Consider the following 18,759-nt stretch of genomic DNA (forward strand, 5'->3'; position numbering starts at 1 on the left):
TCGGCACAAGGCCGCTCGCTCCTCTCCTCCCCACGCAGCATTGATCTTCCAGGCCCCCACGACTAAAGGAGTGGGAGACATTCCCATGGAATTAGCTCTTCCCTCTTTCTTTTTCCTGCTTAAGAGGTAAGAGCTGCACAAATTCCCTCTTTAATAGTCACCTAACAGGGAATACAATGACTGATCTGTCATCAGAGTATTCAGAGCTGAGGACGATGTCTGGGTTGGTTTTTGGGGTGGTGGTTTTCTTTTTTACTGTGATTTTTAAATAAAAGCCATAAATCACAGGGAGTATAACAAGAAATGGGTTGTTTCACATTGTCTGTAGCTGCTGGTTATTTTTGTCCAAATGTACAGAAATGCCCTGATGGTTACTTACCAATGACAACCTGCTCAGGGCTTAACGCTTTTTGGTTTCATGGCAAGCTTGCAAGGTTACACATATATATACTGAACGAAACATAGCCCACTCGTTATTTTTAGAGAGGCTCTAAACAAGAAGTAAATCCCTGGAGTAGTGCTGCCAGAGATGCATAAAGTTCAAATCCAAATTAAAACTGCCTATCTTTGGCCTAAATTCCAACCTGAACTTGAGGAAAACTGTGATCTGTACCTTGAACTTTATGACACAAAAAATCTTTGCAATTATTTTCTAATACCCGAGAATATATGAACGTGGTACAAACACTTGAAAAGTAGAACTTGAATGAAAAATCTGAACATTTGTCCAAGAATGTAGTACCTGGTCTTGTGAGATACTGTTGTATGACTTTAAGTTTTGGTAGTTGCACTGGAATTTGGAGAATCTAATTTATTGTGTGTGATTCCTAGTTCTAACACATCTTTGTAAGATCGAGTCCTACAATGTAATTGTAAACTTTAGGGGGGAGGAAGAGAAACATTCTTATTTGCCTTACAGATCTCTTTAATAATGACCTCTGATGTACAAGACTTGGTTTAGAAATCATCAAGATACAATATGAAGAAAGTAGACCCTTTTCAGCAAAATATTTATGCAAAGTATTTGAAAGTAGTGCAACTGAAGCACGTTCTTGATTTCTTTGCTGAATCAGAGCCTGTATCTTCTTCCTGCCAAGGCAGTGATCTTAATACCACTCCTAAATGCACTAGTAATTCTAGAAGCCCTAATGAAAGTCAAGATAACATCACAGATTTTATAAATAAGGGTCTTTATTTAGAATACTGTTGAAAACATTCTTGGCAACCACATCGTATAAATATATAAAGTTAAAGTTTGACACAACAAACCAAGCAATATTAAATATTTTTAAATTTTTTTCCTGTTTTTAGTTTTTGCTTTTGTTTCTTTTTTTCCTTTCTTTTCCTCTTTTTTTCCCTTTTTTTTGCAAAGCAACTCTTATTTACAATTATACAAAAAGTTGTATAAAAAATGGTCCACAACCTTATTTTGGCCAGAACAGGAGTAACAGGAAGGATCTGTCATGCCACTACTGTCACAGGTTTCTATTCTCCTCTGCATTCAAGAGCCAGGTTCCTATTCCCCAAAGCCCAGATGAAACATTGGCCATTTCATGGTATACAATTTTATCTCTAGACATATTAAATAACTTTAGTTTTAACAACCAATAAATAACTAGGAGTATTTTGAAGTAATACAGGTTTGAAAAGTTATATATTTGAAGGAATTTTGAGTGTTATTTTAAAACTGGAACAAGTCTTGAGAAGTCTTTTCAGTCTTAGAAGGCCGGTCTCGGAGCTTGGCTGAATGGAGCAATTTGTTTTCAGTGCAGTCCAGCTGGGCCTGCCTTATAGCACTTGGTAGATAGGGTTGTTGCTGCTGCTGCTGCTGTTATCCTGGGGAAGTGGGGTGCAGTTGGTGGGGGAAGGAATTTGGGCTCCGCTATCATTCAGACTCGCTCCTTCGGCGGGGGAACAGGGACTCCCTTCAGCAACAGTTTCCACTGGAGGCAGTATAGGACATGTGGAGTTATCTGTGGAAATCCTCTCTACAATGCTTGAGAGGCAATCGAGGCTGGAAACAACAGAGCTCTTCCCATGCTTTGGATCTAAAAAACAGACAAAAAGGTGATCAGTTTATCCAACAGATATTTAACATCAGCAGGATGTAGTTCTTTCATAAAGCCCCAGTGAGTGGCTGACAGTATGCATCTGTGAGCACGTAAAGATTCAGAGGAAATGAATATTGGTGAAGGATGCCAATTATCAGAAAACAGAGATTGTAATTTGCAAAATGGAAGAGAGACCCAACCAAAGTATGCTACTTTTGGGGCAGGGTGGATCCAGGGCTTCACTTCAGTCCATAGGAAGGGAAGGGAAGATTTGAAATCAATCAACAATTTCTCCAGTTTGGATCAATGATAGATAGAGTTAGAAGAGTCTTCACGCAAAACATGGTTAAACACTGAAAATCGGATGAAGAGAGGAATATATTTTTACCCAGATGTTATATTTGCAAAATAGGAAATGCTATAACATATCCCCATATTTGCAAATACGCCTAGAAGAAATCCAGCACTTCTATTGGCATCGACAGCTCGCTGGCTGAAAAGGCAGGTTCCTCTTTCAGCCCAGCTGGGGTCAGCTAAACAACTGGGAACGGAGAAGGCACGGGGAGGTTTGCTGTATTGACTGCCTCTGTCTCCATGTTTCACACAGCCGTACGGCACATACTCACCATTTGGTGATTCTGTGTAGTAGCTGCTGTCATAGCTGTTTCTTCTGCGAGAGCTGCAAGGAGGCCCGCTGTACTCCATCTGGAAAGGAGAGCAATCTGAGTGAGGTCACTGGTTGGGGACAGCATTTACTGAAATCCCAGTCACCACCCAATTTCGTATTTCAGTCCCTAGCCTGTGCCGTCATTCCAATCCCGGCTGAAATGCCACCAAGTTGTGGTTTCTTTGAATGAGGCAGAACTTAACTTGGCTAGAAGGGGATTCATCCCAGAATATGTTATGTGGCACAGCTCTGCCAAAAAAAAATTACCATTGTTGTTGCATCGAATGCTGTAGCTTTACAAATGAGATGAGGTTTTCCAGCATTCTGATCAGATACTGCCCTACACGTATCTTCAATTTACAACAGGGAGACCAAGAGGGGGAATGAGTCTTTTTATGATTTGATTTTTGAAGGTTTTTCCAAACATGAGTTCCTCTTAAAGAGCCTCTAGTCTACCTTCGTCCCTTTTTATTTCCTTTAGTTTCTCTTCCCATTTCCATTTTGTACAGAAAAAGCCCCAAAGCATTGATCGGTGTATTTGTTTCCAATACTTTAATCTGGAATGAAATTAATCTTTCTGACAAAAAAAAAAGGTTGTATTTTGAGGAGGGATAATTTGTGTAAATCTTCTCTCCAGTCTGCCAACTACCTCATAATTGCAGATATTCAACTTGGTAATCCTTATCCCCACCACAGCACAGAAAAAAAATCTGAGGTCTGAAAGTGCGGTCAGGATCCCATCCCAGACAGCTGTCCTGCACTCCAGTCACCACACCCCACCACCCAGAGTCAGACCAGAGTCCGAGCCTATAGTCCCAGAGAAAAGATGCAGCGATGAGACACCCCCTCTGGCACCCAACCTTCCTCTCCCCTCCCCATAACGTACAAGCACGACTGAAAGCCAGGGGTCTCCTTCCTACTTCTGGTAAATGTCTACGAAGGGGATGAAGTGAGAGGAGAAATGGAGAACCTTTTTCTTAAGGGTCAAGAAAAACAAGTCCTGTTGCTTAGACCCTCCTCCTGTTATCATGATGAATGGCAGAAAACAAAACCCAGACTCTTATCAGTTCCCTTGTACCCACCATGACTAAGGGGGACCTTCCTCTCTGCCGTCCTTAGAGGATTCAAAGGTAATGATAGAGCAGAAGATGGAAACAGATGCCCCAGAAGCTACAGAAGCACAGGCTGGGCTCAGACCTCACCATGCCCCAGGTACCCATCCCAGGCAGCTTCCCAAAGTGCTCCCCCAGCAGCTCTTCCCTGGCTCCCCTGGAACACAGGGGGACCTGCCTAACTTCTCATCCCAGGGAAAAACGTGTGTAAGAGATTTTTCTTCTTCCCCACAGATCCTGGCATGCGGGGACCCCACCTCTCTTTGCTGCTGGAACTCAAGGCATGAGAAAGGACTTTGTCTTCTGCCTGGGGAGGTATGGCAGGCAGCTGCTATAGGAAAAGGCAGGAGGAGGCGACTCGCCCTGCGCAGGTTTGTACCAACAGCATCTGGGGCGCCTCGGTGGCAGGGTGTCCTCCCTGGGGCACTCACCATGCCGTCGGAGCAGTTGGAGCGGGGGCTGGAGGCATCCGATTCCCCGCTGTAGTGCTCCAGCACCGGGTAGTAAGTGTCCTCCTGCTCCCGCAGCAGTGCCTGCAGGCTCTCGATGTAGCGGATGGCGTTGCGCAGGATCTCCACCTTGGGCAGGCGCTGGTTGGGGTTGGTGGAGGTGCAGCGCTTGAGGGTCTCAAAGGCCTCATTGACCTTGCTGAGCCGCCGCCGCTCCCTCATCGTGGCAGCCTTACGGCGGTCGGCGTTGGTGGTCTTCCGCTTGCAAGCCTTGCAGGCCCACAGCAGGCAGCGGCCGGCCTGGTGGTGCCCGCTGGGCGCCCGGACGTGCTCCTCCTCGTGTGGGTGCCCGTGATGGTGCCCGTGGTGGTGCAGGTGCTCCTCGGGCTTCAGCAGGCCCCCCACGTGCACCAGCCGGGGGTCCAGGTCCTCAAAGAAGTGCATGTCCGATGTGTTGAAGCACGGGTCGTCATAGAAGTCATCAGCAGCCGTGAAGGAGCAGAGGGAGCCCTCCGTCATCTCCATGGGGCCCAGTAAGTCCATGGGGGCGGCGGAGGAGACGGCAGCCGGGCCAGAGGGGATGAGTGAGGGGATCAGAAGAGACGGGACTTCGATCGCGCTGTGCAGCGGCAGGTACCGGCCAGGCGGTGCGCGGAGCAGAGGCCCTCACGCCCTCTCCCAGGCGAGGCCACCAGCGCTGGCTGCTGCCGCCGCCGACCCCCTCCCCAGCGGCGCCGGTCCGGGAGCGCCACTCGAGGCCGTATTTATGCCGGAGCCCCCCCGGCGCGGCGGTCGGGACGGGGCGGGGCGCGGCGGGGCGGGAAGGGGGCCGCGGCCGGCGGAGCCCCCGGCGCAGCGGGGGGGCGGCGGGGCGCGGTGTCCCGCGCCGTCGGGGCGCTGTTGCGGACGCTCGGGCTGTTGCAGCGCTCACGGCAGCCGCTGCCGGCGCTCCGCTGCACGGTTGTCTTTTTTTTTTTCCCTTTAAGCAGCCCGCCCTGCGCAGCCAGCCAGGGAAAGCAAGGCTCCCCGATGCCCGAAGGTGCCGGCAGCCGCCGGCCGCTTGCCCCGGGGTACAGCGGTGCTCCCCGCTTCTCCCGCACGCTCCGGCGGGGCCGCGCGCTCGTGCCCGGCGGCGCGAGGTGTTTTGCAGCGCGTTTCCCTGCGCGTCCCGGCCGGTGGTCGGCGGCGGTGCACACCTCGCCCCCGGGCAGGGCAGGCAGCGGCTCCGCTGGTTTCTCCCAGGGAAGAAACCCCCGGCCCCGGGACGGGTTTCTCCGCGCCGGCCGCGGCTGTGCGGCTCTGCGGCCACAGGGTAACTACTCCGGGGGCGTTCGTGAGGGCGGACGGTGCGGGCGGCACCTCAGGGCGGCGGCGAGGCGCCGGGGCCCGACCGCGCAGGGCCCCGGGACACCGCGGAGAGCCGGGGCCGTGCCCGCCCCGCGGGGGCAGCGGATACGAGGGGAGAGGCAGGACGGAAAGGTCGTGGCCAGGGAGCCGGCGGGGCGGCCGCGCTCAAAATGGCGGCCGCCTGGTGGCGCTGCGCTGGGCGGCGGCGTGACATGGCCGCCTCTAGGGGGAGGTAGCGGCCCGCCGCGCTCCGCCGCCTGGGCCGCCTTGGGCGGCGGTTCCCTCCGTCACCTCCGCGCCGTGAGCGGCCGCTGCGGGCTGGGGCAGGTACTGGGGGCACGACTCCCGCAGGAGGGCGAGGGGCCGCCGGTCTCCGGGACAGGGAGGTGAGGGAGGGAGCGGGCCCATCCAGGAGAGCCGTTAGTCTAGCGCAAAGGCTCTCTGCTCTCACCTGGGGAAAAAAATTTCCCAGGAGAAAAAGCCGATGTGTCTGGGGCCCATTGAAGTGTGTTAGCCTTTTTCTCAGGAATCAGGGTGTCCCTGCCCGCATCTGACCCAGGTATAGTTCAGAGATACCTACCGAGGACGGAAAATGTTCAGCAAGACTCAAGCGTGTTTATTGAAACTATTTGACCTCAGAGCAAAAACAAGTTGTGTGGGAGGGTGAGCGGCTGAGACACCCAGCTAGTGCCTGAGCGAGTTGCAACCATATTTATCACAGGAAGTATTTGATTTCTCCAATAAAGCAATGCAGTAATGGTTTAGTAACGACGTACCAGAGGAGAGCTGAGGCCTGAGTTTCGTTCAGCTAGCACTTCAGCAAATGACTTTTCACATGAGCTACGATGTATAAATTTGCATTTCGGGTTCCTCTTTCAACTCCAGCCTCTGTTTACCTTTATTCGGAAGTCTTTGAGGAGATTGACTGAGGTGAAGGCATTTTGCTGCATGTGTAGTTGCACTGCAGTTGGATTGCTTGTGCATTGCTTGTGCATAAGAATTTGTTGTTTCAGGTAACTAGCAGTGGCAGAGTTTGGAGCTTGGAGAAATGGGATGGTTTTGGGTAACATCTCTCAAGGGTGCTAGAGTTTTTACTGTGTTTTTGGAATATCATTTGAGATGAGAAATTTGGTTCTTGCAGACAACACCAAGCTGGGCGGGAGTGTTGATCTGCTCGAGGGTAGGAAGGCTCTGCAGAGGGACCTGGACAGGCTGGATCGATGGGCCGAGGCCAACTGTATGAGGTTCAACAAGGCCAAGTGCCGGGTCCTGCACTTCGGCCACAACAACCCCATGCAATGCTACAGGCTTGGGGAAGAGTGGCTGGAAAGCTGCCCGGAGGAAAAGGACCTGGGGTTGCTGGTTGACAGCCGGCTGAACATGAGCCGGCAGTGTGCCCAGGTGGCCAAGAAGGCCAATGGCCTGTATCAGAAATAGTGTGGCCAGCAGGAGCAGGGAGGTGATCGTGCCCCTGTACTCGGCACTGGTGAGGCCACACCTCGAATACTGCGTTCAGTTTTGGACCCCTCACTACAAGAAGGACATGGAGGTGCTGGAGCGTGTCCAGAGAAGGGCAACGAAGCTGGTGAGGGGTCTAGAGGAACAAGTCCTACAAGGAGCAGCTGAGGGAACTGGGGTTGTTCAGCCTGGAGAAGAGGAGGCTGAGGGGAGACCTCATCGTGCTCTACAACTACCTGAAAGGAGGTTGTAGCGAGGTGGGTGTTGGTCTCTTCTGCCAAGTAACAAGCACTAGAACGAGAGGAAATGGCCTCAAGTTGCGCCAAGGGAGGTTTAGATTGGACATTAGGAGAAATTTCTTTACTGAAAGAGTGGTCAGGCCTTGGAACAGGCTGCCCAGGGAAGTGGTTGAGTCACCATCCCTGGAAGTATTTAAAAGACGTGTAGATGAGGCCCTTAGGGACATGGTGTAGTGGGCATGGTGGTGTTGGGTTGACGGTTGGACTCGATGATCTTGGAGGTCTTTTCCAACCTTAATGATTCTATGATTCTTTTTCCGATACGGAAGCACTTCAGCAGTTCTAACTGTGCGATTTCATTGACTTCATGACTAAAATAGTTATGGGTATTTTTAATGTACCATGAGCTAAAATTAATCTCTATTCTGCAGTTATAAACGTTGGTGAAATTTCAACTCATTCAAAATCAAAGGCAAAGCTCTGTTTTCAGTGGGGCAAAGAGCTGACTGAATGTGAAAAGGTAAAAAACATCCATCAATGACCTAGTCCCCAGTCCCTGTGCCTATGACTTGTTAGAGGGGCTATCATGATGGTGGCTTCTTTTGTTGTTACATGATTTGTTTTTTGCAAAAATTCCTAATCTGCAGTCCCCATTTTCTACTTACTTAAATGTCTTCAAGTACAGACAAAGATAAGAACGGTTGGTCACTTTCTGTTATTATCCCCAAAAAATAAAACTTTTATTTAAAGAATAAAGTATATATTTCGGACTCAGTACAAGTTTGTTCTTTCACTGTATCCAATGCTGAAAAGCGATATGTCCCAAGGAGATCAGCTATTGACCACCCTTACACATTTAGAAGTGTATCTCCCAGCTGTTTCTGAGAGGCAGAGTAGCAAACTTGTAGAAACACTTGACTGTTATTACAGAGGTTTTTTAATCCAGAAGGCATGAACAGATTTCATTTTTCTTTAAATCTTTATTGAACAGTTAAAAAAGTAAAAATAATTTGTATTCAAAGTAGTGCTAGGTATACAATAATGTATAATAAGTCTAAATGAGAAATAGTTGTATGCTGTAACAACTGAACATGTAAATTGGGATATCAAGGCTTGGTGCTGGCTATATGACACACTCAAGACACTTAAACTCTCTCCACATCATTGGTTTCATTCGTGGAAAAGGTAATTTTGCCTAATATTTAGCCAGCGTTGTAGCGTATTCTGCCACTGTGTGTTTCTAGGTTCTATTTGACCCCAGGAAAAGGCACTCTGGGACTTGTGCGCATAGTGGTTACCTTGGGCAAAGTGGTAACAAACGGTGGGACTTGGACAAGCAATACAATTGCCCATGGAGGCGCTTAAGTGCATGAATTCACCTAAGTGAAGAAGTCAGGAGAAGGCCGTGACCAGATGGTGAATTCTGCTCGGCGTGATCTTCCCGTGAAGGTGCCCTTGAGGACTCCTCCCCTGCTGCTGCCACCAAAACTAACATTCACTTTCCAGTATTATTCCCAAAGATGGGTTTGTCCAGAAAGATGTTGCCTTGTACGGTGGGGCCTGAAAAAAAGTCCTTGCAAAGAACAAATCCTGAGGTGCTCTTCTCAATTTTGTGTGGCCATAATGGAGAGGATGAAGGACAGCATCATCTCCACCTAGAGACTTCAAGTGAATTCCTCACTCTGGGAGTAGGCAGCAGCAAGGGCCCTTTCCGTGCAACAATAGGTAGTGCTTATGGCAAGCATTTAGAAGTTTGGAAGCCTCTGTGGCTGTAACTCATAATTTCAGTAAAGATTGGGTCTCTCCAGAGCTTCTGGTTTGGATGCTGTATTTAGGTACTGGTGCTGCTGTAGCTATTCTGAGCTACCCGATTGTGTGTTTGGATGTTTTGGGCATTGCTTTGGAAGTACAGATACAGGAGTGTGTGTATGAGCAAGCATTCAGCAGAGAAGGAGAATTCTCTAAGTGTTGTTGGCCTTACACCTGTTCCACATTCATCCTTCATCTCCTTTTTTTTCAGGGTGTGATTGAAAAGGAAGCTAGGAAGGCAGAGGCAGATTGTACTTCCTATGCTGAGAAACATGGACAGACTCGTCCTATATACAATAGACAGGTATTGTTAATAAAGTTTGAGATCATATTCACAAGCATATGTGCCCTCTCAGCAGAAGCAGCATGTGGACAAGAAGAGCTTGTTATCTACAGTAACTGATTGATTTCTCTTTTCTTTTTCAGAGGATAGAGACTGGGAAAATAGCTGATTGTGAGTTTATCTAAAATTAACAGAATTGTCTCTTCAGGCAGAGGGCCCAGAATGTGTTTTGGAAAAGGGAGAGAGAAAGACCTAAAATCTGAGAATGTGTGGATACATTTGGCTACAAAGATGAGTATGAGAAGAGCCTCTGAGAACCGACATGGCAGTATTTCAGGGAAAAAGAAGAGGCAAGTGAGTCTTGCTTTGAAAAATTTAAATGTTGAGCTCCTTGTTGGAATTCATTTCAGGTAAAAGACAGTCTTAAGTGCTGGAAACCATGGAGGAGGCTGTTACCTACATTTCAGAAGGTCACCAACTCTTAAAGGAGAAGACTCTTGTAGAAGTAGGTCAAACATTACCAGTAGTATTTGAAAGGGTTTTATATGGCGCTAGTTTATAATTCAGTTGGTAGCTTTGCTCTGTTCATACTTAATGAGCTATATTTTAATACTGAGAGGGATGGATTCCATTGCTCTTATTCATGTTGAGTTGCAGTCAGTGGAACTAATTGTTGAATAAGGTATGCTCAGCATGAGGATGGGTGATGGAATCTAGCCCAGATGGAAATATCTTTTGAACTACTGCTGTATTAGAGAGCAGCCGTCTCACCATAGGCAAATCTAGCATGTTGCTAAAAGTGCTTCGAGCCATTCTTGTGGCACATTGCAGTATTTTTACAGATGAATACAGGGGTTGTTTTAAAGTGATTTCCACCCCCCCCGCCCCGCCCCCAAAGTTGAATCATATTAGCAGAAAGATAGGGAAAGCATCTGCATTGTAATTGTCTGTCCTGTTTTACAACTCCAACAGAAAGTAGGTGTTTTGGGTTTTTTTTCCAGAAATGGCAACTTATCTACAGCAGTGTATAAAAGTCAGTTTACTGAAAATGTTTCATTGTGCAATGTTCTTAATGCAGTTTTCTGACATTTGTTTTCATTCTGTGGTCTATTCTTCCATCTTGTGCAACTTTCTTAGTAGTATAAAGCAGTTATGTATACCTACGGCAAAATCTCTTGGAGAAGCATACTAGCATGCCTATGTGGTAAATTGAGGAATACAACGTAGATGTCAAGTGCCATTTTTAGTATTGAACTGAATTTATTTTCAAGCATAATAGGAGTATCACTTAGAGTATGATGTAAAAGTGTAAGACAATCTTTCAATGAAGCAAACCCCAACTGCATAAAAGATGTATATAATGACAAAAAAGCCTAGCTGCAGGCAGCTGGTCTCACAGTTCCTCTTCTTAGGTGACCTTGGTAGCCACTGTACAGAAAGAGAGACACTCCTGCAGGAGATGAATGGAAGGAATTTGGACACCTCTGAACTTTAACCAAGCTGGCTAAAGTAAAGGCTTTAAGTGTGGTGGTGCTAATTGAACACTGCCATAATTGAAATGCAAAACTAATGAGTGACCACTCTTTATGATGCAATTCTGGTTGTGTGCTGCATTTTCACTAGGATCTTATTTCTCTACTGAGGACCAAGATAGGAAATACAAGAAATAGTAGTACCACAGTGTTGTGGTTTAACCCAGCAGGCAGCTAAACACCACACACCCGTGTGCTCACTCCCCCCCAGCGGGATGGGAGAGAGAATCAAAAAAAAAGGTAAAACTCGTGGGTTGGGATAAAGGCAATTTAATAGAACAGAAAAGAAAGGGAAAAAATAATAATGGTAAAAGAATATACAAAACAAGTGATGCACAATGCAATTGCTTACCACCCACTGACTGATGCCCAGCCAGTTCCCGAGCAGCAGACCCTCCGACACCTTTCCCCGTAGTTTATATACTGAGCATGACATCATATGGTATGGGGTATCCCCTTGGTCAGTTGGGGTCAGCTGTCCCAGCCATGTCCCCTCCCAGCTTCTTGTGCCCCCCCCAGCCTGCTCGCTGGTGGGGTGGGGTGAGGAGCAGGAAAAGTCCTTGACTCTGTGTAAGCACTGCTCAGCAGGAACTAAAACATCCCTGTGTTACCAACATTATTCTCATCGTAAATCCAAAACAGCATTATACCAGCTACTAAAAAGAAAATTAACTCCATCCCAGCCGAAACCAGGACACATAGTAATACCATAATGTAGCCAGCTGAAATAGGGGTCTGTGTGGTATTTAAAGCAACCATCCTAGGTTAGGTCTGGACAGAGCCCTAGAGCTAGTGTCTTCAGTGACACTTGCAAAACACGCACTAGAACCTGTAAATATCACATCTAATGAAAACCCCTAATTTATCTCTCATTGCTTTCTGAGGATGAGAAAAGCCAACTAGGCAAATAACTGTGGAGAAAACCAACACATTGTCTTACTCCCACTGTTGAGGAAATATTTGCATCTTTCATCTTGGAGAAGTATATCACTAGAAATAGCTGGTGATAAGTAAATGAATTAGACTACTTATTTAAATTGCTACTGTGATAAAAATAAGACAAGAAAACTTTGTTTTAAAACAAGTCTTTTAAACAAGTTCATTATGTTAGTGTACTTGTTAGTAATGGGAAATATCTGTTAGTAATATAAAATATCTAGTAATACAAAACTAAATCTTTGCATTTTCTGCCACGTAGAAGTATCCTTGTACTAAAGTTGTGTTTTGTTGTGGTTTTGGTTGGTTGTTTTGTTTTTCTTTTTTAATAAAAGTTATATATACTGTTAAAAATAATTTGCATTAACTAATCCTATTAATCATTTAAGACAGAAGAGAGGCTTAAAAGCTTTTGGCTTCTAGGAATTGCATAGATAAAAGTGTGACTAATGCCAACATCTAGGTAACTAGCAACCTTGCTATCATTTAAACAAAATAATGGTATGAGCTAGATTTTGAGCTGTGGCTCAACAGAGGACGAGGGGACAGGGTGTAAAGCAGGAGGAGCGATACAGCATGGTGTCTCCCGAGTTCTGGTCTCAAGGCCACCCTCTGTACAGGTCTGCCTTAGGAGCTGCCCCGTACTGCAACAGCCACAGTGTTAAAGTCCCTCCCTGCCCTGCTTCACTTTTGCTCCTGTCCCATCATTACACTGTGGCAGCGTGGTAGTGCAGTGTATGGTTGCATATATTGGCCCTATGCCGTTTCTGTGCTGGGAAGATTCCCTCTGGGGTCGCTTCAGCCCCCCTGCAGCTCCTGTACACTGCTGGAGAGGCGGGCAGGGGCTGCAGTGCTGACTAGACTCCGGCTCTATGCCTGTTCTGAACTCTTTCTGCAACCGGTCCATAAGGTAATCCCCAAGACTATTTCTGCCATCTTGGGAACAGTCAAGCCTGCGAGCATTGGTCAGTAGATCTCCCATCAGCTTGATCTTCCGGATTTTGGGCCCGATAAATTGTTTCTTGATAGTGCTTGCGCTATGAGGGTCTGCATTTTCAATACTTAGGGCATAAAGCTCTTCAAAATATCGTACCATAGTTTTCCACTGTACCATTGCTACTTCCAGGGCTTTCACCAGACCGACTGCGTACTCACAGTTTGGTTTCTAAAAACAAAGACAGAATTGCATTTATTCAGAAGAACAGCTCATCTTACTGTATGCGTTGATGGTTTCCTGCAACTTACCTGGCGCTCTAAACAAGATGTGCTAGGATTTTGCAACAACTCCTCCTAGTTTGGAGCATCTGTTATTTTTTGCAGAGTTGGATGGCTGTAAACACACAGAAGTGGCAGAACCCCAGCACTTTTTCAAGGAACAGAGATTTAAATAGCAGCAGCTATGCCTGAGGAGCATTCTTACACCAGCAAACCCTACCATAGAATCATAGAATGGTTTGGGTTGGAAGGGACCACTATTCATATTATTTTGGGCTAGAAAGCAACCACGTAGAGTTAGGACTGTATGTCTGACAGTTTCTAGGCATCACAATCAAGAACAAAACCATGTACACTAATATGACAGGGAAATTATATCTGGAAATCTAATAGTGGATGAATGCAGAGATCTGAAGTACCAACAATATAATGCAAGAAGTTGGAGTAATTACTGCGGATGGCAACTGCTTGAAAGCTTGTTGTCTACTACCCACCTGAATGGTTTTAGAACAGTAATGGCCTCCTCTTTCTTGCTGATACTTCATCAAAGCCTCTGCGGCTTTTCTTTCTTCCAGAGCTTGATGCAAGAAGAACTTTGAAACATTTGGTAGAGCCACATGCGACTGATCAAAATATTCACCCTAAGCAGACAAAAACCAAGCATTAAGATCTGCTGGAGATGGGACTCATTGGCAGCAGAACATGGCTTTATCAGAACTCGGGAGACCTGTTCTAATAAATGTTCCTGTTCAACCTGTTCAATGGAAGCTGTTCTACCAGCACAATCACTTTGAAGACCTTAATCCAAACTTCTGCAATAAATTAAGTAAGTAGTTACGTTCTTAAATGAAAAATCTCTATACTTCTACTAGAACTCCTTCCGTCCTTTAATACTGGACAGGTAACTGTAGTACTGATGTTCCCTTCCCTCTCAGTAGCAGACAGAGATCCTCAGAATATTTTAACTTATGAGCGGTTGGGGGGGGGGGGGTGTTGTGGTTTTTTGCCGTTGTGTTTTGTGTGGGTTTTTTGTTGGGGTTTTTTTGTTTTCTTTTTTTAAACATAGTCCCAGCACAGGGGACATAAAGTTTATCCCTTCAGGTCAGCATTCCAGTGAAAAGTTAGGTTTCAAAGGTACAAGAAAGATGAGGCAAATACTAAAAAGAGAACAAGCACAACTTTGCATCTGTTTATCAGCTTCATTATGGATAATGTTATTCTAAAAATAAAGAATACTGCCACTGAACTATACTGTATAAACCTTTAATATTGTATGTAGCTCATGCCTAGTAATACTTCAGAAGTATTACAACCCTAAACCCATGGCAAGCCTTGTTCTGCTCCAGATGGGAAAGTAACAACTCTAACCACTTAACCATGCTCATAGATCTATCAGCTTTTACCTTAGAAGAATTTTATCTATGGTATTGCTGTCCCATAAAGAGAATGTATTAGTGACAGGTAGCAAAGGAGAGCCACCAGGTTATACTCGTTTCAACATTGGCTCTGCACAGCTCCGATGTTGAGGAGGGTGAGAGGCAGCAGCTGGGAATATGCCAAGAACCGAACTGAGGGAGCTACAGTGTCTTGATCTGCTGGTTCCCTAAACATGCCTATGCAATACAGCAGAGCTTTTGTCTCTTGGACATACTCTGAATTGGAGTACTGCATATGAAGCTGTTGGCTTGTAGCCTGCCTAGGAGCGGTAAGGAACAAGTAAGTGCATTTCATAAGTTTTTCTGCTTCTTATCGTCTTCCCCGCTTTCATCTATCACCCTGCTTAAATACTAAATACTTGTGTTTCATCTAGGTTGCTCTGTTTAGATAAAATGCAGAGAAGTTATATATACAACACAAGTTTGTTTTTCGCTTATATTTTTATGGCCATCTGGGATACCGCAAACCTGTGACACACATACACGTGTGACCATAAACCATTAAAGAGCAAGTACATAGTGGAATGTTTTATTAAGAACATTCATTGCAATATTTGCATAATCCTTTTCCTGAAGTCATTCATTCATGTTTCTGTTGACAGAAGAGTCAAGATTCAGTGTTTTATAACCAGTTCCTCAGTGCAAGTGTGCTGCATGACTTCAAGTAGAGCACAAGTTAACCACACCTGCTTATCTAAGGTAAATCTTTTATGTTAATCATTAACTGTTTAACATGTTTACATTTCTAGGTTTGATTTATCCACAGTCAATTTCTAATCGAGCTTTCTCCATCCTGCCCAGCTACCAATCACTAGTATTATTTTAATCCACATGCTTAACAAGTAGAGGTTTTACTGCATACTTAAATTTTTATGGGACTAATACTTGACACCAAGCTTGATCAAAGGATCTTGGGGATATATTGAATATAGTCTGTGTTGCTTCTCAGTGGATGCTTGGCAGCAGAAGGGAGGGCATTGATCATTTTGGTTTTTGATTTTAATGGCTTTGTTAAAATATATGTTGCCTTAATATTTGATATGTAGCCAGACACAATTTTGGCATGCTTCTTACACAGTATCAGAGGTAACTTTTTAATTTATGTCCAAAGTTCCTGCCTGTGGAGCAAAAAACCCTAAGGCAACAGCGATGTTCACAAATTGTTATTTCTCCAGTTAACCACACCCAACTATTTTACATACAAAGTTTGGGAAAAAACCACCCAAGAGTAATACTCCAAAGCTGTTAGCGTTCCCTCTTCCTTTCCTCTTTCCACAGGCATAACTCTATGTGAATTACCCAAAATACACGAGCGCCTGATTCATCACCCGCCTGTTCCAGACCGTCGCTGTTTTCTAGCCATGTCAGCGGCCACCGCGGGTAAGTGCCCAGGCAACAGCAAGACCCGGAGCCGCCGGCGGCTCTGACAGGAGTGCTGCTGCGCTGCAGGGGCCGGGTGCGAAGAGAACCTCCCAGTCCCGCCGGGTCAAGTAACGGGGCAGGCACCGCTCTTCCGTCCCTGCCCGACTTTGAAACCCTCCCGAACCCCCGACAGCGCCGGCGGAACCTGCCCCGGCCCCCGGGCACCTCCTTACCCCGCCGCCCGGCGGCTGCCTGGGCAGGGGGAGGGGAGGGACCCCGCTGCGCCCTCGGCCGCCTCCCGGGGCCTCCCCGCCCGGTCCCGGCCCGCCGCCTTACCAGCGCCTGCAGGCAGTAGGCGAGCTCCAGCAGGGCGCCGGTGACACCGCAGAGGCCTTCCTCCACGGCGGGCGGGAAGCTCTGCCTCACGCGGCTGCCGGGCAGCGGGCGGTGCGCCGGGCAGGCAGGCAGCGTGACGCGGGGCCGCTTGGAGCGCGGCTCAGCCATGGCGGGTGCCGCCATGGGGCAGCCACGCCGCCCCGCCGCGCCGCCTGATATAGCCCGGGCACCTGGGACACACCTTGCCGCGCACGGCGGCGCCGGGCCGCCCCCTCCACGCCTCCCTCCCGGCCCGCGCCGACGGGAGGTGCGTGGGGCCGCCCGCCCTCGCCGCCGCCGGGGGAGGGGAGGGCCGCGGCGGCCCGGCGAGCGCCGCCATTTCGTGCGTGCCCGTGGGCAGGTGCGGCGGGAGCGGGGGCGCTTCCTGCGCTCGGGGAGCCTCGTCCCTCTCGGCGATCTCCGCCGCAGCCCGGCCTGCGCGGCGAATAGCCGGCGGTGCGCGAGTCGGCAGGTGCCGGGCCGGCCCACGGCAGCCCACGAAGGGGTGCGGCGCCTCGCCCCTCAGCCCCAGCGCGCATCCCCTCTGCTAGGCGTCGGTTGCCAGGGCGGGAAGGGCCCACCGGAGACTCGTCATTTCTACAGCTTATTTGAGGGACGGTAGCCCGGGACGCCCACACTTAAATACCTCTTTTTAATAGCAACCGATGCGCGAAAGCGCAGCGTGGCAGTCGAGGCCGGAGCAGCTGATGATAGTCAGGTGCAGTCGTGGGGAGGGAGCGATCTGTGAAAAAATCCTGAGAACTTAACAGTGTTTCGGGATATGTCTTGGCTACAGGGTAAATCCTTTCTTTTCTGATTTAGTGCTAAAAATGTTTTTGTTGAACTGGTCCTATCTGGGCAGATTAAACCACCTTCAGTATTTTAGTAACTTAATAATCTTCTACAGTAACCTCAAAATACAGATTTCTGACTTTTTCAACTGCTTTACCATATGGATGGAGCTCTGCATGTTATTGCTTGAGCATTTATTTACCTTTAATAGATTCAAGCCAGTGGAGTGGAAATACGAGTAATCTCAACACCCTTCGAATTTGATAATTTTCTGTTCAGTGACTTTCTGTTTAGTAAGTTTAATGTTACGTGCCGTTCTGTGGAATATTTTTCTAGCAGATCACCCCACTCCCCCACAAACCCGGGATGCTAACGGCAGAATCGTTACTCGTTGCACGTTTTAATTGTTATTGGATCTGATGACCTAGAGCAGGGCACGCATTGTCTAAGAGTAGTCACGTAAAGATGTGAGAAAATTGCTCATGAGAAATTTATGTACTTCTAGTTCGGTGCCTCCATCTCTTATGCTATTCAGCCCTCTTTGTTTACTGTAATTGTCCATTTTTTCATTCTTCTGATTCTTCAAGCTGTAGTTAAGTTAAATTAGAAGTTTCAGCAAATAAAATGTAAAACAGTGTGCTAAGTTCCCATTTAAACAAAAACATTTAAGCATATGCTTATTTTAAGCATTTGAGTAAAACCGCATGTGAGTAAGGTATGCCTGTAATGGTTGCAAGGCTGAAGTAAGTACCTAAATTAGTAAGTTACGATATATTCATTGACAAGACAGTTCAACAATATATGACCTTGTTCTGAAGTTCTTAATAAGGGTCCTCTTTTTCGCTGGGGCACTAGGAACTTCTGCTGGGAAGATGTACTTATGACAGTTACTTTTTAGCTCCCTCCATTCCAACTGTCTTTGTTTTAGCCAGTAAAATAGTTGCCAGTAGTTTATTATTCCAGAATAATCCTTTGAGGGCCTCAGAAAAGGAAGAGCAAGAGTGGTGTCTCTGTGTGTGTATGCACTGACATCCTAATCTAAATGGAATACTCGATGATCTCCTTTCTGTGGACAGTCCAAATTATTTGAAGAGTGAAAGCACAATAGAAAGCAAGTTAGCTAATGTCTCTGTGGAAAAGTTTATAGTTGTATTTTGTTAGGTGGGCATTCATGACGACAATGTCTGAGCATATCAGCTCACAGATGCTTGTATCTGTATTAGTGGACTTCAGGTCCCTTGGAAGTCAGTATTAAGTTATCCCATTTCAGTGATGCAGAACTAAAATACAAAGACATTTCTTAAGGCCACCTATGATGTATGGGACTGATCTGAAAACCGACTCTAAATTTCCTTAATCTCCATATGTTCTTTAACCCCTCTTTTTGTGAGAATACCGTTCAATTTCTTTTGCTTTGTGCTTCATAGAAGTAAAGGAAATACATGTCATTTGTACTGTAATCAAATGTATTGTGGAAAAATTCCATTACAAAGTAATGTAGGGATTCTTGCTACATAGGATGAGGTGGTGTCACATGCCAGTCATATCTGGACTGAGGAAAGTCTCATCTGTTCCAAAAACTTGTGATCTCAAGTCTTGGTTTTCCAGAAATGCTGAATCCTGGGGAATAAGCGCTTTGTTCAGTTTCCTAGTTACAACATTTCAACATGGCATAGAGTAAGTGCAGCTGCCTGCT

The 18,759-nt window shown here is 46.7% G+C and overlaps 2 protein-coding genes and 1 long non-coding RNA gene across 3 annotated transcripts; 1 reads left to right on the top strand and 2 right to left on the bottom strand.

Moving 5' to 3' along the window:
- Window positions 1–933: 933 nt before the first annotated feature.
- On the top strand, window positions 934–9,378 carry LOC142088111 (uncharacterized). The gene is made up of 3 exons (XR_012675729.1): window positions 934–1,020; window positions 4,065–4,201; window positions 9,344–9,378. It is a non-coding gene; the product is annotated as an uncharacterized LOC142088111 (long non-coding RNA).
- MYOD1 (myogenic differentiation 1) lies at window positions 1,138–4,900 on the bottom strand. Its single transcript, XM_075163086.1, has 3 exons — window positions 4,262–4,900; window positions 2,678–2,756; window positions 1,138–2,048 (listed from the first exon to the last, which is right to left on the bottom strand). The coding sequence occupies exons 1-3, from the start codon at window positions 4,820–4,822 to the stop codon at window positions 1,789–1,791; spliced, it is 900 nt and encodes a 299-aa protein (XP_075019187.1). The 5' UTR covers window positions 4,823–4,900; the 3' UTR covers window positions 1,138–1,788.
- Window positions 9,379–11,197: 1,819 nt separating the features above from the next.
- Window positions 11,198–16,538, bottom strand: LOC142088112 (ferritin light chain-like). The gene is made up of 3 exons (XM_075163087.1): window positions 16,233–16,538; window positions 13,593–13,739; window positions 11,198–13,048 (listed from the first exon to the last, which is right to left on the bottom strand). Exons 1-3 carry the CDS (start codon window positions 16,413–16,415, stop codon window positions 12,545–12,547), a joined length of 834 nt encoding a protein of 277 aa, XP_075019188.1. The 5' UTR covers window positions 16,416–16,538; the 3' UTR covers window positions 11,198–12,544.
- Between the last annotated feature and the right edge of the window lie 2,221 nt (window positions 16,539–18,759).

This window comes from Calonectris borealis, chromosome 14 (assembly GCF_964195595.1).
Source record: "Calonectris borealis chromosome 14, bCalBor7.hap1.2, whole genome shotgun sequence".
NCBI lineage: Eukaryota > Metazoa > Chordata > Aves > Procellariiformes > Procellariidae > Calonectris > Calonectris borealis.

Bases quoted from the DNA above. Each gene is read 5' to 3' on its own strand.
- MYOD1 (XM_075163086.1), bottom strand. From the start codon at position 4,822: ATGGACTTACTGGGCCCCATGGAGATGACGGAGGGCTCCCTCTGCTCC. The intron at 2,757-4,261 runs GTGAGTGCCCCA...TCTCCTTTCCAG, and splicing joins CCAACTGCTCCGACGGCATG to ATGGAGTACAGCGGGCCTCC. The intron at 2,049-2,677 runs GTGAGTATGTGC...TCTGTTTTTTAG, and splicing joins CTACACAGAATCACCAAATG to ATCCAAAGCATGGGAAGAGC.
- LOC142088112 (XM_075163087.1), bottom strand. From the start codon at position 16,415: ATGGCGGCACCCGCCATGGCTGAGCCGCGCTCCAAGCGGCCCCGCGTC. The intron at 13,740-16,232 runs GTAAGGCGGCGG...TTGTCTGCTTAG, and splicing joins CCTACTGCCTGCAGGCGCTG to GGTGAATATTTTGATCAGTC. The intron at 13,049-13,592 runs GTGGGTAGTAGA...CTTTGTTTTTAG, and splicing joins ACTGTTCTAAAACCATTCAG to AAACCAAACTGTGAGTACGC.